This window comes from Ursus maritimus, unplaced genomic scaffold, assembly GCF_017311325.1.
Source record: "Ursus maritimus isolate PB19 unplaced genomic scaffold, ASM1731132v1 scaffold_16, whole genome shotgun sequence".
Classification (NCBI taxonomy): Eukaryota; Metazoa; Chordata; class Mammalia; order Carnivora; family Ursidae; genus Ursus; species Ursus maritimus.
The window spans coordinates 44,060,893-44,078,584 of record NW_024424008.1 but is presented as its reverse complement, the minus strand read 5'-3'; the positions used below and the strand labels follow the sequence as shown (position 1 = coordinate 44,078,584).

The 17,692-nt window shown below is 38.2% G+C and overlaps 1 protein-coding gene across 1 annotated transcript; it reads left to right on the top strand.

The window, feature by feature from the left end:
* The first annotated feature begins 7,324 nt into the window (after positions 1 to 7,324).
* Positions 7,325 to 8,269, top strand: LOC103660601 (olfactory receptor 143-like). Its single transcript, XM_008688230.2, has one exon. It carries the CDS (start codon positions 7,337 to 7,339, stop codon positions 8,267 to 8,269), a length of 933 nt encoding a protein of 310 aa, XP_008686452.1. The 5' UTR covers positions 7,325 to 7,336.
* The last annotated feature ends 9,423 nt before the right edge of the window (positions 8,270 to 17,692 follow it).

Here is a 17,692-nt window from a genome sequence, read left to right as displayed (position 1 = left end):
TTTCGTATCATATTTAAATAGCTAGACTCTTCACCAAATATGGAAGAGAGAGAATAATCTTAGCTATTTCCAATCTTATAGGGAAATATTCAGTCTTTACCATTAACTGTGATTTTAGATATAGATCTTTTATAAATGCCTTTTGCTGCATTGAGAAGCTTCTTTTCTTTCTATTTTTCTGACTTCTTAGGATAATGAGTATTTATTTTATCGTACTTGATCATATTACTTTCTCCTTTATTCTTTACTGTTATGAATTATATTGAATGATTTTCAGAGTTGAAACCAACTTTGATTTTGTGCGATGAACCCCACTTGGTCATAATACATTATCCTTTTTATAGAACACTATATTAGTTTAGCTAATATTTTTAAATAATTTTTGTACTTATGTTTCTGAGGGAGATTGCTGTATTTTTTTTTCATGTAATTCTTTATTTCTTTTGAGTATCAGGGTTATGCTGGCCTCATAAAATGTGTTGAAAAGTATTTTCTCTTCATTTGTATTTTGAAAGAATTTGCAGAAAATTGGCATTATTTCTTCCTTACATGTTTGATAGAATTAACCAGTGAAACCATTGGGATCTGAAGATGTGTGAGAGAGAAAGAGAGAGAGAGAGTAAATAATTACTTAGATAATACAATTTGTTTAACAGATGTAGGATTCTTCGTGTAACCTATTGTCACCTAGTAACTCTTTACACGCTTTCAGGTCTTCATTCTCATAAAAAAAAATCTGTATTTTATATGACAATGTAGTTATTTCCAACAAGGTGGTTGTCTTAAATAACAGCAATAGTCAATAGTCTTATTTTCAGTAATAGTCCTGATAACTTTTTGAATATTTACTTTTTCTAAGAGAGTACAGATTTAGATGATGACGAATGATGTTTTTAAAAAACCAAAACCAAAATAATATTTCTGAGTTCACTGAGAAGTGAATCATCTCCAAATCAATACAGTACAGCACTTTAACATATATAGAATTTCAAAGACAATATTTCTGAGAGGCCCAGCATTCTGGGATCGAGCCCCGCATCAGGCTCCTCCGCTGGGAGCCTGCTTCTTCCTCTCCGACTCCCCCTGCTTGTGTTCCCTCTCTCACTGGCTATCTGTCAAATGAATAAATAAAATCTTTAAAATATATATATATTTCTGATAAGACTTCTAAGAAACCAGAGAAAATGGCATCTTCTTAGATGTGCACCTGCCAATGCCTCTGGTAAAAGTAACAGAAAACAATAAGAAGAACAAATAAAACTCCATAAAAACAACATAATCACAGCATAATCCAAAGACAGAAAATGCCCGAATTTCAAAATAACTGTAAATTTGAAAAGAAGAAACACCAAATTCCAGGAAGCAATCTCTCTGAGTCCTGCTGTACTTCAGGCTTTGGCAACAAGCAAGGGCAAGTGGGAAAAAACTGCGGTAGAAAGAGGAGGGTAGTTGTGAGGGATCTAAACGGATCTACAACCGCGGTCAGAAAGAGTAAGTGCGCACTAACTATGTGAAAGAAAAAAATGTGCCTTGATAGATCAGAGCAAGATATACAGGAAAGGAATAAGGATATACAATTTCAAGTGGCACCTCTTGGTACCTCTAGGGAAGAATAAAAAGAAAGATCTGTGTTCGAACCGTGGCTCTGCCATTAGTTGCTGTGACTTTGGCAAAACCATTTAACCCTAATTTTGGTTTTTTCATATGTGAAACAGAAACGCCTATCTCAGATAGTTGTGAAAATTATAAGGGACAGGTTAATAAAAGAATGTATTATTGTGACTAGGACCACTTATCTATAAATCGTACAATTCTTAGTTTCTTTTGTTGCTTCTCTAATCAAACTGAGAAAACCAAGGGGCAGGATCTGTGTCCTCTTCCTTTTTGTGTTCAGAGTGCCTTGCAACTTAAGTCCTCTGAGAGATGTTTCTTGAATGAAATGAATCAGTGAAAGTTCTAAAATAATCACCTAACTTGTTTGTGGAGGAGTTTAAACCTCAGGGACAGTACCCTTCTCTAAGCAGGGACACAGGTGCATTTTGCCAATGGAATTATGATTTTGTATACTCCCAGACATCACCTTAGAAATTCAGCAGTAGGGCTTCTGATTAGACATAGCAGATTGAGCCCACATACTCTTCTTTCTGAAAGCCCACTGGAATAAATCTAAAGGCATTAGAAGTCTGAAGCACAAGTATATTTCATTAACCCACTGGGACAAGGAAAACAGTAGGGGGGAGAAGAGTGGGAAGAAATTTGGAAAGCTGGAAAGCAGAAAAATGATCAGTAACTGACTCAGTAGTCTCCAGGAAGCTCAAGCTAAGCCACCTGGTAGACGCAAATATGGCACACTTCCTCATCTCCTGAATGCTCAGTAATTTGGCGGCACAAATCACCTCTGAAAATAGAGGTGAAGGAAAAGATAAAAACAGGAGAGCTCTATGAAAGTCTTAAAAAAAAATAGATCTCCAGGTGAATGCTTCTCCTGAAGCGGAAGACTGGAGGTTATTCTATAGAAAGTATAGAATGGAGGATCTCTGGAAGGAAAGCACTTGAGTGTGCCATACTACACTAAAAACAAGAGAAATAGTTGGAAGTTCACATATTGAGTATTATCATTTACATATGAGTATAAAACAAAGACACTTTCAGACATTGAGGTAGGGTCAAGACGTGCAAGGTGGTGATAGACCAGCTATCTAGAAACTCTTTTTATCTTCTTCTTGGTCACAAGCCTAGACTGTATTTCCTAGCTTCCCTTTCAGTTAAGCACAACCCGGTGACTGAGTTCTAAGGAATGAAATATAAGTAAAAGTTAAGTGTTCCAGTTCCAAACCCACAAAAACTTCACTTTCATAATCTCTCATGATGTTTCCTCTTTGGCCAACTTGATATAAAAGAGTATATGTTGAAGGTGACAGAGCTACAAGAAGGATCTTAGGTCCAAGTTGTTTGGTTTTTTTTTTGTTTTTTTTTTTTTTAGGAAGCTGTCTATGATTTGAAACCATATCTTGGACTTCCAATAAGTGAGATAGAAACTTACTGTATTTTAATTTTGTATATTTTATTTTGAACACTTGAAGTTTTTGTAAGGATTGAAAGATGATTTAAGCAACTGGGGGAGAGTGTTGAGATTAATTAATTGTACGAACACAGAAAGTTGAACCAACAAATAACCCAGACCATTATTTATTGTAGAGAGAACAAGGATTGTAAAGGAAAAGTAATCAGCAAATTTTACTGCTTAGGTATGCAGAGCATAGGGGCGCCTGGTGGCTCAGTCCTTAAGCGTCTGCCTTCAGCTCAGGGCGTGACCTCAGGTCCTGGGATAAGGTCAGGCTAGCATGGGCTCCCTGCTCAGCGGGGAGTCTGCTTCTCCCTCTCCCTCAGCAACACCCCCATCCCTCACCCCTGCTCTTGTGCACACTCAAGTGCTCTCTCAATTAAATAAATAAAATATCTTTTAAAAAAAAGATATGGAGAGCATGCACATCCTTATAAATCATGTAAACACTGACTATTGATCTAACTTAAAAAACTGTATTGGGAGGATGAAAACACTGGGAAGTAGTTTTGTGATGGTAGAAGGTGAAAACTGGCTAAATTTCATTTCCCAAACTTAAAGTCAATAATACTGACAAACTGAGAAGCAACTGCATGTTATTTAGAAATACAAGATTAAAGATGAGAAGGAGGAAGGGTGGGGAAGAAGGAAGGAGAAATCTGTTCATAGCAGCGTGGATAAAAATGAGTAAGACTGAATCCTTGCCCTCTGGGAGGGTACAGTCCAAGTGTAACGAAGATACACGGGTAAGCTTGTTGTGTGTAAGTGGGAGTGTACACAAGACGCCTCAGCAGCATACAGAGACAGCACTTCAGGTGATGAGAGTGGGGACAGGGGAAGAGATCAGAAGAGATGTTCCATCAGAAATGAGGACAGGACTGAGTCTTGAAGAATGAGTATGTGGTATCCAAGTGAGGAAGAAGGGGGAAGGCGTTTCAGGCAGATGAAACAACATGGAGCCAAGAAGTCATCAGAATGTATGAGAGGAACTTCAGATTCTTCAGTGTTCCTGGAGAGTACGGTTCAAGGAGTGGAGACATGGGGGATGAGACTGTGGATGCAGTTAGGAAGCAAGCTCTAGAAAACTTTCTGTGACAGGCTGAGAGGTTTGCACTGGTGCTGGAGAAGAGGAAGGGATTTAGGCAAGGGAATGATGCATTCTCTATCACTAATTCTATATAAAATGTGTGAATAGATTTCCAGAGAAGATAGTTATGGACAGCAGAATTCTAAAACATGACTCCCCAGTGACTTTCTCCCTTGTATAATCCTCTCTCCTTTGAGTATGAGGGGAACCTGTAAATATAATGAGATACCATGCCAGTGACTGTGCTGTTATATGGTATAGCTGACCTTAAATTAGGGAGATTATCAGAGCTGGCCTAACCCAATCACACAAACATTTTAAAGGCAGAGAGTTTTTTCTCAAGCTAGTGGCAGAAGGGGAAGTCAGAGAAAGTGAAAGCACGGGAAGGATTCCTGTGTTGTTTATTGCTGGATTGAAGACGGGCGGACTAGACAAGGAATGAAGATAGCGTCTAGAAGCTGAGAGTGACCCCTAGTGGATAGCCAGCAAGGAAATGGAGACCTCAAGGAACTGAATTCTGCCAACAACCTGAAGGAGCTTGGAAACACATTCTTCCCCAGAGCCTCCAGAAGGGAATGCAGTCCTGCCCACACCCTGATGTCAGCCTGCGCAGAGCATCCAGCATGACATTCTGTACCAGACTTCTAACCTACAGAACTATGACTAATAAATGGGTGTCGTTTTAAGCCACTAAGTTTATAGTAATTTATTACACAACAATAAAAAGCTAATATAACGGGTGATAGTAGGACCCCAGGTTAAGAAAACTGTTAAAGTATTCCAAACTTGAGGCAAGAGAGCTTTATCAAAGGCAGTACAGTGAAAAGGAAGGGTAAGAAACCAGGGACTTTAAGGAAATAGAATTATGTAAACTTCGAAGATCAGATGCTGATGGTTAGTGGGAAGGAAGAGCCCAGAATGACAACCCATTGCTAGATTAGCTCACTAGCTTAAGGATGGTGCCATTAACTTAGAAAAGGATAGCAAGAAGAGAAACATTTCTGGGGCCACAAGGAGATGCTGAATTCAATTTAGCGGGGATGTCTAGTAAACAGTTGGGTACAGAATTAGGAACTTGAGGAAGAGGTCTGTGTATAGATATACATAAGGATAAAGAAGAAGGAAACCTAATACTGACTTAGCACTTTGCATATACCAAGCAGTGTACTAAATGTGCTAGAGATTATGAAGCATTTAATCCTCAAAGCAATCTAAGAAAGTAGGAGCTGTTATTAAACTTACAATGTAGATGAGGTAAAATAAGCTCAGAGTGATTAAGTAATTTGTCCAAGATCACACACATAGTAAGTGGAAGATTTTTAATTCAATTTTGATTAATTTGACTCCAGAGCTCATTTTTTTTTAAGTGACAAGAGTGGCTTTATTTTTTATTTATTTATTTATTTACTTACTTATTTATTTATTTATTTATATTTTATAATAATATTTTTTATTATATTATATTAGTCACCATACAGTACATCCCTGGTTTTTTATGTAAAGTTCGATGATTCATTAGTTGCGTATAACACCCAGTGCACCATGCAATACGTGCCCTCCTTACTACCCATCACCAGCCTATCCCATTCCCCCACCCCCTCCCCTCTGAAGCCCTCAGTTTGTTTCTCACAGAGCTCATTTTTTTAAGATTTTATTTATTTGAGATAGAGCAAGATGAGGGAAGAGTTGGGGGGGCGGGGAGGAGGGCGGGGAGAGAATCTCTCAAGCAGTCTCTACACTGAGCGCAGAGCCCAGTGCAGGGCTCGATCTCACAACCCTGAGATCATGACTTGAGCAGAAACCAAGAGTTGGATGCTCAACGGACTGAGCCACCCAGGCACCCCCCAGAATTCATTCTTTTAATATGTCTCTATTATATTTTTCTATAGATATGAAATACACCAAAAGATGGATAGTATAGAGTTATGACATAATTCTATACCAATCACAAAACAATGAAAAAAAAGTATTGGGAATGGCAATGGCTCTGCCCCTGAATACTCCTCTTTCATAATTGAGCATGAGCTCTCGGATAACTAGGAACACAAAGGAGGCTACTCCCTCCCTGCGCAGAGGATCCAAAAGTTTTAATGTGAACCAATGCTTGGAGAACATTAAGTCCCAAAGGAACCAATGTTAACTTATTGGCAAAGGATGTAAACACAGGCTCAGTAATTTCTTCCCTCAGGAGCCTGATCAAACTTTGATGCTAAATGAGCCTTGTTTCAAGATTCTGAACAAGTTGCCGAGATCCACAGAGAATAAGATAAATTCACAATATAGCCCACTGATGGTTTGGAGACATAAAGTTGATGCATTTGCCTTGCCCTGAAGACATTTTATGCAAATCCACAAACAGAAGGGATATTGGCTTCTCCATTTTCAGAGCCTTTGTCTCCTTCAGGACAGTAAAGGGAAAAGAACACTTAGGAGTCTGGCCCCAGAGAGGTCTCCAGGCAAAAGGAAGTTGGGCAGCTGAGTCTTTCTGTTCTGATGTTTTCATTCCCACAGCAAAGAGGGAGGCCACTTGTCCTTCCTAAACAATTCGTTGTGATTTTGAGGTAAGATTAGATAAATGGAATGGTCAGGAGAAGTTCACAACAATAGGGCAATTCAAATTCCTCCAGTTACTACATGTGATCTTGGACAAGTTACGTAATCTCTCTGAGGCTTTTTCCCTCTTAGCACTTCCACTAAGCCAGGTACTGAGTTTCTGAAAGGTAAGAGGGAGAGAGTGGGTTGAGCAGTGGGTGCAGTGGGTATCACAGTGACTTTACTGTCTCGGAGCTCCAGGAATTTTCATAGGAAGTGGTCTCAAGTACAACTGTTGGCTCCTCTCTTCTCTATCTGTATGACCTTGACCAGGCTATTTATCTCTTCAAGATATTGCTTCCTTCTCTCTCACATGTGATCATCATTTTTGGTGTCCCTGCTAAAAGACTTCATTCTGGATTATGTCAGACCAGAGGAGGTGAGGAGTTACAGTTGAGATCTGAAAACATGAAGAAAAGGACAAGCAAGAGAAGAAAGTTAAAGATGGAGAGTCCTTGCCCTGGCTCTTCTTCCAGGGTACTGTCACACTCAAGCCCCCACAGAACAGGGCCTTACTCTAGAAGCAAAGGATCTGAGTCCCTTCCTAATGTGACACTTCTCTCATTCCCTCACAGATCACACCCCTGCAGCTAATGGCTACGAAAAATGACACTTCAGTGATGGAGTTCATCCTGGTAGGACTTACAGATAAGTCTCAGCTCCAGTTACCCCTTTTCTTTCTCTTCTTACTGAACTATGTGGTCACTGTGGTAGGGAATTTGAGCTTAATTAATCTAATTTGCCTAAATTCTCATTTGCACACTCCCATGTACTTTTTCATCTTCAACTTATCCTTCATAGATCTCTGCCACTCTTTGGTCATTACGCCTAAAATGCTGATGAACTTCGTGTCAGAGAAGAATATCATCTCCTTTGCAGAATGCATGACTCAGCTGTTTTTTTTCTGTTTCTTTGTCCATTCTGAGTGCTATGTGTTGACAGCCATGGCCTATGATCGCTATGTGGCCATCTGTAAACCCCTGCTGTACACGGTCACCATGTCCCCTCAGGTCTGTTCTCTGCTGATGTTTGGTTCTTATGTGATGGGGTTTGCTGGTGCTATGGTCCACACAGGGGACATGGTCAGATTGTCCTTTTGTGCTTCCAACATCATCAGCCATTACATGTGTGACATCTTCCCCCTCCTCCAGCTCTCCTGCAGCAGCACCTATGCCAGTGAGCTTGTGACTTCTGTTATTGTGGGCACAGTTGTCATAATATCCAGCTTCATTATTTTCATTTCTTATGCTTTGATCCTGTCCAGTGTCCTCCATGTCTCATCAGCTCAGGGTTGGTCCAAAGCCTTCAGCACCTGTGGCTCCCACATAGTAACTGTTGGTCTGTTCTATGGATCTGGGTTGTTCACACATCTCAAGACCTCATCTGATGGTTCTATGGGCCAGGGGAAGTTCTTCTCAGTCTTTTACACCAATATAGTACCCATGTTGAACCCTCTCATCTATAGTCTAAGGAACAAGGATGTCAAGTATGCTCTGAAAAAAACCCTGAAGAGAATTGCAAATTAAGCAGAACGAATGTTGTGGAGTTGTTGGGGTGTGTATATGGTGTGTGTGTGTGTATGCACGTCCCCATAATTTTCCTCAGAACAAGGTTTTTGCTTTAAATACTTATTTCTCTGTAAGCATGTCAGTTAAGAAGGCAAACATTATTAAATCTCATGGTTATTCTCAGCCCCATACTGAACTCAGCTTTATTCCTAACAGCATGCTGCAAAGATTCAGCCCAATGCCTACTTCTTTTTTTTTATATTCAATTGGCCAACATATCAACATATCTTGAAAAGATAAATAGCCTGGTCAAGGTCATACAGATAGAAAAGAGAGGAGCCAACATATCATTAGTTTTTGATATAGTGTTCAATGATTCATTATTTGCATATAATACCCAGTGCTCATCACATCACGTGCCCTTCTTAATGCCCATTACCCTGTTACCCCATCCCCTTACCCACCTCCCTTTCTGCAACCCTCAATTTGCTCCCCGAAGTCGAGTCTCTTATGGTTTGTCTCCTTCTCTGATTTCTTCCCATTTACTTTTCTCTCCCTTCCCCTATGATCCTCCATGCTATTCCTTATATTCCACGTATGAGTGAAACCATATGATAATTGTCTTTCTCTGATTGACTTACTTTGCTTAGTATAATAACTTCCAGTTCCATCCACATCGATGTAAATGGTAGCTATTCATCCTTTCTGATGGCTGAGTAATATTCCGTTGTGTATATGGACCACATCTTCTTTATCCATTCATCTTTTGAAGGACATCTCGGCTCTTTCCACAGTTGAGCTTTTGTGGACATTGCTGCTATGAACATTGGGGTGCAGGTGTCCCTTCTTCACTACATCTGTTTCTTTGGGGTAAATACCCAGTAATGCAATTGCTGGGTAGTAGGGTAGCTCTGTTTTTAACTTCTTGACAGCCACATGCAGAAGAATGAAACTGGACCATTCTTTTACATCATACGCAAAGATAAACTCAAAATGGATGAAAGACATAAATGTGAGACAAGAATCCATCAAAACCCTAGAGGAGAACACAGGCAGTAACCTCTTTGACCTCAGCCGCAGCAACTTCTTGCTAGACATGTCTCTAAAGGCAAGGGAAACAAAAGCAAAAATGAACTATTGGGACTTCAGCAAGATAAAAAGCTTCTGCACAGCAAAGGAAACAGTCAATAAAACTAAAAGGCAACCTACGGAATGGGAGAAGATATTTGCATATGACGTATCAGATAAAGGGCTGGTATCCAGGATCTATAAAGAACATATCAAAATCAACACCCAATTCCTACTTCTTCTTAGACCACCTCCTACTTTGCCTCTTCCCATGTACTTTTCATACATAAGCAAATATTAGAGTGGAATGCTGTCTGATAAGGTCACCCCTCTTTTTTTCCCTAAAAACAATTTCATATGGCCCTTCTGGTTTTCAGCATTTTTGGAATTTTTATTTATAAGTTATAAATTTTCCAGAATTTTAGCATTCTTTTAGTCCTGGTTTCTATACCAGGTTTCCTAACCCACAGATGAGATAGAGAGAGATAACCTTGTTGAACTTTGCTTTTTAAAAATTTTTATTCCTATGGATGGCTAAGAATGAGTGAGACTCACCAACCTGCCAACCTTAAACTCACCCATGATGAAAATCACAGACATTTCTTGAGAAACATGGCTAGGTTTCATAGCATTGAGTAAATAGTCTGATATACTAGAAAGAAGATTGCTACTGTCCTATCTTCTAATCAGCTTTTTTCTCCTACTATTTTCCTAATTCTCAAAAAATATTTTGTGATCCATAATGAATCAAACAAAATTCACAGCTGAGAGAGTGTCCTTGGCCACAAAATCAAGTGTCAGGTTCAACATGAGGCTTTTCCACCCAGATGCACAAAAAAGTTGGAGGCCTTTCTTGTTCTGTTTAAGACGTGCAAACAAAAATGAGCAGACCCTTGTCATGGAAGGCTTCATGCTCTCCATTTGTAACTTTCGCTTTGGAGGAGACAGAATTAACGTTTATGGAGTTCTTAACAGGAGTTGTCTCCTTTCAAATGTTATCATAATGCAAGTCTTAATGTCCTGTTTGAGAGATGGAAAAACTGAGATGCAGAAATTCAGTTCAAGGCCACATAATTAGTTCGGAGCACAGCCCAGATTTGTACCTCATTCATCTAAAAACAAGCCCTGTATTCTTTCCATATTATCATTTTGCCTCTTAAGGAATTAAAGGGGTAGAAAAAGGAAGTATAAGAAGAGGGAGATAAAAATCTGGAGAATTATTTTAGAATCTGCCTGAAAGTGAGGGTAGGAATGTACCCTTAGCTGAAAGTCTCTGTAAGCGGAAGAATGGTCCATAAAGGTTTTAACACCAAACTAGAGAAATGCTTATACTTCTAGAAATATTTAATATGAATTCTTTATAATTATATAGTATAATGCTGATGAGGCATGACTGAATCTCTGTGCATACGTTCAAAAGGAGACAACTAATTATATTTTACATTTGGAAAAAGGAAAAAAATGGAGTCTTTTCATAATACAAAATATCAAAAATTGCACTGTACCAAATTTCTTGTTTTGTGTGAATACAGAGATACAACACTAATTTATTTTCCTTAATGATTCTCAGTGGGGCCAAACAAAGACACTCCCTTATATGCTGTATTAGGGACTGTGGTGAACTCAACAAAGCCTCAGTAGTATCTGTGAGATATTTATGCTTAGTCAAAAGGATCGCAAGTATTAGCCTAAAAGTATGGCATATGTTAATACCAGTTAGGAACTGAGAGAAATGAACCTAATTAATTTAAATTAATTTAATCTGACTTCTGTTATAAAAGCATTGGTGATAAGATATATATATTTTTTACATATATGGATAAACCTATATATATCAGACTGTCATAATTTTGTTGACTTCTCTGTCTAATCAAATAGAATTTGGCCACCTCATCTTTCTTCTTTCTCCTATGCATGGTTAGTCTAGGATCTGGCAAAATAAGTATTTATGAAATTAAATTTGTGAACTTGTTAGATAGAATTTTTTTCTAAGCCAGATTAAAAGTTTATGTTAATAAAAACTGTCATTTTTTTCCCCCAGAAAATTAGCTTTCTTTAAATGCATGGCTATAACTCTTCAAGACTGAAAAAAGAGTCTGGTTTAATACAATAAAAAGAAATGCCATTCTTTCTGTTATAACACAAGTATCCTTCAAATTGACTAATGTTCTAAGTAGCCAGCACTCCCCATTTGCAAAATATCTTGTTTCTCCTGAAGTACTTGGATTTCCTTTGAAACAAAAAAGGAACTGTTTAGTTGGGCTACAACATAAACAAGGGAAAACATGGAATTTTACCTTCAGAAACTAAAATGAAATAGGGTTGCGTTGTACTATTTATTATATATGTGAAATTAAAAACCTATCTCCAGAATGCAACCTATGCCCATGTCAGTGGAAGCTAATAAAATCAAGTAAATAAATTAGCTGTGTACAAAGTGGCTGTGGAATTTTTATAACATGAAAATTCATCATGGTAGATAAAATTTTGTCTCAGGGTGGCCGCAGAAACAGAGTACAGATATCTCTGCTATTTTGCATAGTCCTCAGGCTTGGCTTGAACTGTAGTAAAAACTGATTGCATTTCAGTTTGCTCATTAGGACTGGCAGTTGCCTTGCCCTAAATCTTAGGCTACTAGAATGCTAGGTATCAGATACCACACCAAGAAAGCAATGTCATTATTGGCTTTACCAGTAATGAATCCTCTTTCATGTAACATCAACCTCAATCGCTGTAAGTTTGGTTTTTTGTGTCACTAAATGCTATCAGAAGTAAGTTACATATAAATTCTGCTTCTATTAAAAACTATGGGGAAGGAAGAATCAAAAGGACTTAATTTACCTGGATTGTCTTGTTTATGCTACATTTAAACCACATTTTCAGTATATTTGTTGATAATACCATGGCACTTTGGTGCCTGGCTAAATTCAACATAATATTATTTTCACTTACTGTGGACTCTGAAACCCCCAACATTTCTTGAGGATTGAAAGTAGAACAAAGGAGAATTAACACACAAAACAGCGTGTTTTGTGATGAACAGATAATGTTCATTGTCTCTCAGCTCTATACTCCTCTCTCTTCTGTGTCTCTCCAAAGTTAGAAACTTGCTGCCTACATATCAGAAACACTCCTGCAATCTTGAAGCAGTGATGAGTAATTTGTCCCTTGTCTTGTAAGAGCTTAAAGTCTATAGTAAAGTCTGACAAGCAGTTTTATACCCACAGCGAGGATAATAGGTACAATGGTGCCCAGGCATACAAGATTGGTGTAAGAGGCCAGAAGACTTAACAGAGAAAGTAATGTTTAAACAGAAAACACAGGAAGGAAATGAGTGAACTGAACAAAGGGAGAGGTGTGCATTGTGTGATGAGAAGTCAGGTGGGAACATGGCAGGGAGAGTGTTCTAGAAGAACAGTGTGAGGAGAGGGCCCAAGGTGACAGAGCATGATGCATTCTAGGACGAGTACAAGCATGCAGTGAAGGAGTACATGGCAATTACAAATTAGGACTGTAAACAAATAAAGCAAAACATTAATAGCAGTTAATTCTGGGTGATGTCTAAGGTGTGGCCTAGGATTCAGAGTAAGGATGTAGTCAGTCCTAGCAGAGGCTGGAATGTAATCGGGCACCCAAGACTAAGTCTGGACAGCGGTAGAAGAAGCTGGGGGAAATTACAGCAGGCCAAAGAGATGCATATACCCACCAAATACCCAGTTTAGGAATTCAGGCTAAGGCCCCTGAGGGATGGGCACAAGTATCCATATTGCCCATCTCAGTTATATTCAGTTCAGAAGTAAATACGGGTGAACCAGTAGAACACAAACCTCCGGACTTGAGACTGTATATAACTGGATAAGCATAGAGAGACTCCTTCCTCTCTAAGGTAACCAGCCTGAGAAATCCTTGTTGTGTTCTCCTTAGCTCTATAATTCAGAAATAGAATACTAAGTGAATTCACTACTCTGATCTTTCTTGCAGTTATGACTTTCCTAAATTGCCGAAAGAAATCGTTAGTGGTTATCATCCTGATTCATTCATTCAGTCATTCTGCAAAATTTTTTGAATCCCTATTATAGTAGGTGCTGCCCTTAGGATATAACACAGATCAAAACAGAATTCTGTACATTCATGGAACTAACTCATACTATAGTATAGAATGTGGCTATGACCTAGTAGAAAAATGTCCTATTTCCCTCTGTTTTGTGATGAAATATCAAACAGAGCAATAGGTTTAAATATATATATATTTAAATTAAATATATATATTTAGGAAAAATGAACCTGCAAAGGGAGTAATGTGTGCAGCTGTGCATTTCGGTTTACTCAGAGGAAAATGACCCTTTTTCATTTGTGATTAATACTGTTCCTCTTCTTTCTTTCTCCAAATTTTTATTTAAATTCCAGCTAACATGCAGTGTAATATTATTTTCAGCTATAGAATTTAGTGATTCATCACTTATATACAACACCCAGCGCTCATCACAACAAGTGTCCTCCTTAATCCCCACACCCATTTAACCCATCCCCCTGCCCACCTCCCCTCTAGCAACCCTCAGTTTGTTCTCTATAATTAAGAGTCTGCTTCCTGGATTCCCTCTCTGTTTTTTTCCCCTATGTTCATCTATTTTGTTTCTTAAATTCCACATATGAGTAAAATCATGTGATATTTGTGTTTCTCTGCTGACTTATTTTCACTATTAAATATATATACCACATCTTCTTTATCCATTCATCAGTTGATGGACATTTGTGCTCTTTCCATAGTTTGGCTATTGTTGATAATGCTGCTATAAATGTTGGGGTGCATGTGCCGTTCTAATCACTGTTTTTGTATCCTCTGGATAAACACCTAGTCATGCAATTGCTGGGTCATAGGGTAGTTCTATTTTTAGCTTTTTGAGGAACCTCCATACTGTTTTCCAGAGTAGATGCACCAGTTTGCATTCCCACCAGCAATGTAAGAAGGTTCCCCTTTTTCTGCATCCTTGCCAACACCTGTTGTTTCCTGTGTTGTTAATTTTAGCCATTCTGACTGGTGTGAGGTGGTATCTCATTGTAGTTTTGACTTAATACTGTTCCTTTTTAATGGGGAGAAATTTTTTGCATTACCCAATATTTCTCAAATATCATCAGGATTACAATTATAATCTGCAAAAGAAAACCACCAGACGATTGATGTCATTTTTAAAGCAATGATAATGGATGTTTGCCTTAAGGAGTTTGTGGTGGGATTTACCCTGACTCCCAGACTATCCTCATAAATATAGAAGAGGAAGAATAAAATTCTTAGCTAGATCACCAAGGATACCTTCCTGGAAGAAAATTTTGATCTTCTAGCCCCTGTTTCTAAAACCTTCTTTCCTAAGTAGGATAGATGAAGTTGGAGGTCAAGACAAAATCTCAATTATGTTAAGCTTGTACGGTTGGTTGAAAGAACACAGATTTTGAGAAAATTTTCAGGATCTACGGCTAGACATAGATATTTGAGACTTGACACCAAAGGCGCAATCCATAAAGGAAAAACTTGTAAATTTAACCTCACCAAAATTAAATGTTTTAGTTCTGTCAAAGACCATATTAAAAGTGTAAAAAGAAAAGCTACGGAAGAGGAAAATATTTGCAAGCATATATCTGACAGAGAACTAGTATCAAGAATATATAAAGAACTCTCAAAACTCAACAGTTAAAAAAAATAAAAAAGAAAATTAAAAAAAGACATGAACAAACATTTTACTGAAGAGGGCATGCGGATGGCAAATAAACACATGAAAAGGTATTCCGTGTCATTAAAGGGAAACACAATTAAAACCACAATGAAATAACATTACAAATCTCTCAGAATGGCTAAGATGAAAAATATGGACAACACCAAATGCTGGCAATGACATAGGAAAACTGAATCACTCATAAATTGCTAGTGGGAATATAAAATGTTATAATCACTCTAGGTAAGTTTGTTATTATTTTCAGTTACTCAGCAGTTACACTCTTGAGCATATAGCTCAGAGCAAGGAAACTTTATTTTCACACAAAAACTATACACAAATGTTCATAACAGCTGTATTTGTAATAGCCCAAAATTGGACACAACCCAGGTATCCTCCAGTAGGGAGACGATTAAACTCTGTCGGCCCACATCATGGAATACTATTCATCAGTAAAGAAGGAATGAACTGGGGCACCTGGGTGGCTCAGTCGGTTAAGCATCTACCTTGGGCCCAGGTTGTGATCTCAGAGTCCTGGGATCTGGACTCTGTGTCCAGCTCCCTGCTCAACAGGGAGCCTGCTTCTCCCTCTGCCTCTGCCCCTCCCCTCCTTCATGCTCACTCTCTCTTGCTTTCAAATAAATAAATAAATAAAATCTTAAAAAAAAAAAAGGAATGAACTATAGATACATGCAACAACCTAGATGAATTTCAAGGAAAGGATACTCAGTGAAAAGCCAATCTCAAAATGCTATGGACTGTATTATTCCATTTATATAATATTGATTAAATGAAAGACTTTTAGTGATAGAGAGCAGCTGCGTGGTTATCAAGGTTTAAAGATGGGGGTGAAATTTAAGGAGGGAGATGGAAGTGATTATAAAAGAACAACATGAGAGGTCTTTGTGGAAACCATTCTGTATCTTGACTGTAGTAGGTGAATGAATGCACAAGCCTACACATGTGATGAAATTGTGTAGAACCAAACACAAACACACACACACACACACACACACACAAATGAGTAAAGTTGTAAACTGGGAAAATCTGAATAAAACCAATGGATCATGTCACTATCAATATCCTGGTTGTGAAATTATCCTATAGTTTTACAATGTTACCCTTGCGGGAAACTGAATAACAGATACAGGGGATCTCTGCATTGTTTTTATAACTTCATGTGACTCTACAATTACAATGAGAAGTTTCATTTTTTTAAAAAGATAAAGAAAATAGGCTAAAATGGGGAAGTTAAAATATTTAAAGGAATTTTTTAAATTATATTCTCCTTAAAACTGAAATCTTAAAATATCACTCATTTAGGTTGATTTTATTATTATCTTTGAGTCGAACATTTTCAGTGCTATCAAGTTTTTACATGCTAGAACAGCTTTCTTAAGCTCTGTTGTATCCTTAATATATATGGTTATGGAGAATCCTATGTTCGTTCTGTTCCTATCTGAATGAATTTTTCCCCCACCAATAGAGCCACCCAACATAACAATTCATGGTGAGATGACCTTGTTTTGTGTCCATATTTATTTTTTGGGTGGGATGCTCATGAGAACTGGGACCATATCGGCAGAGTTCAGTGCTGTAACCCCAATGGCAAATGCAGGACCCAGGACATCATAGATGCTCATTTAAATGTTTCTTACAGTGATAAAAGCAATGGAAGTGGCCACCATCCAGAGCAGCAGATGTGTGTGGGAAGTGGGGAACAAGGGATGAAAGAAGTAGAATTCTGTGTCAGGAGCTGGTAACAGAGCCTAGAGAATGTGTCTGTACTCCCATGGACTGTTCCTCAAGCTCTGGCGAGAGGGGCAACAGACAAATGTGACAGAAACTCGGGGGCCCAAGTTTCTGGGGCTGGAAAAAAACAGCTGTTCTTTTCCTCAGAGAAAAACAAAGAGAGCAATATATTCTCTGATTAGAGGAGAGGGGGGCAGCAAGAGAGAGTAGTGTGCTGCCAGTGAGATGTCTGGTTCCCGAGCACAGCAAGAGCCTTTTGGAGACTCTCAGAAATTCTTGAGGAAATTTCACAAGAGTCAAATTCCTGCATTAGTTACTGGAAGTACAAGCCGCTGAAAATTATGTACTTTAATGTATCATTAATAGTTTTTAAATCTTAGAATCAGAGGTCTTCTAGTGCAACCATCCCTATCCATGGTGAAATAGGTTTGAGGACATCTCTGGTGAATGGTCACTTGAAAGAAGAACCATCTCAGCACTCCCGATTACAAGTATCACGGATCTGACAGAAATATTTTCCCCAGACTCTGCTAAATAAATGGGCATCAATCACCTGGAAAGCCCACAAACTTTTTAAAATGTTACAAATAAGTAAAACAAAAATTGCTTTTAATTCACAAAATATTAAGTTCCTGTGGGGAACAGGATTATAATGAAAAAGTGCACACGACACTCTTCTGACCCTCTAGAAATTAATTTACTTTGAAGAGGAACAAATCTTCCAGCCACGCTGTAATTAGAGGACCAGTACGTGCAGTATTTTGAAATACCTACATTTGCTTAACAAAAAGTTGTGTAAATTTTAATCGCGATAGTTTTAAGATTCTTATATGATTTTTAAATACAAAAATAAGTAGAGAAAAAAGGCGGGGGGAAGCCCAGCTTAATACAAAAATGGAGACATAATCCAGAG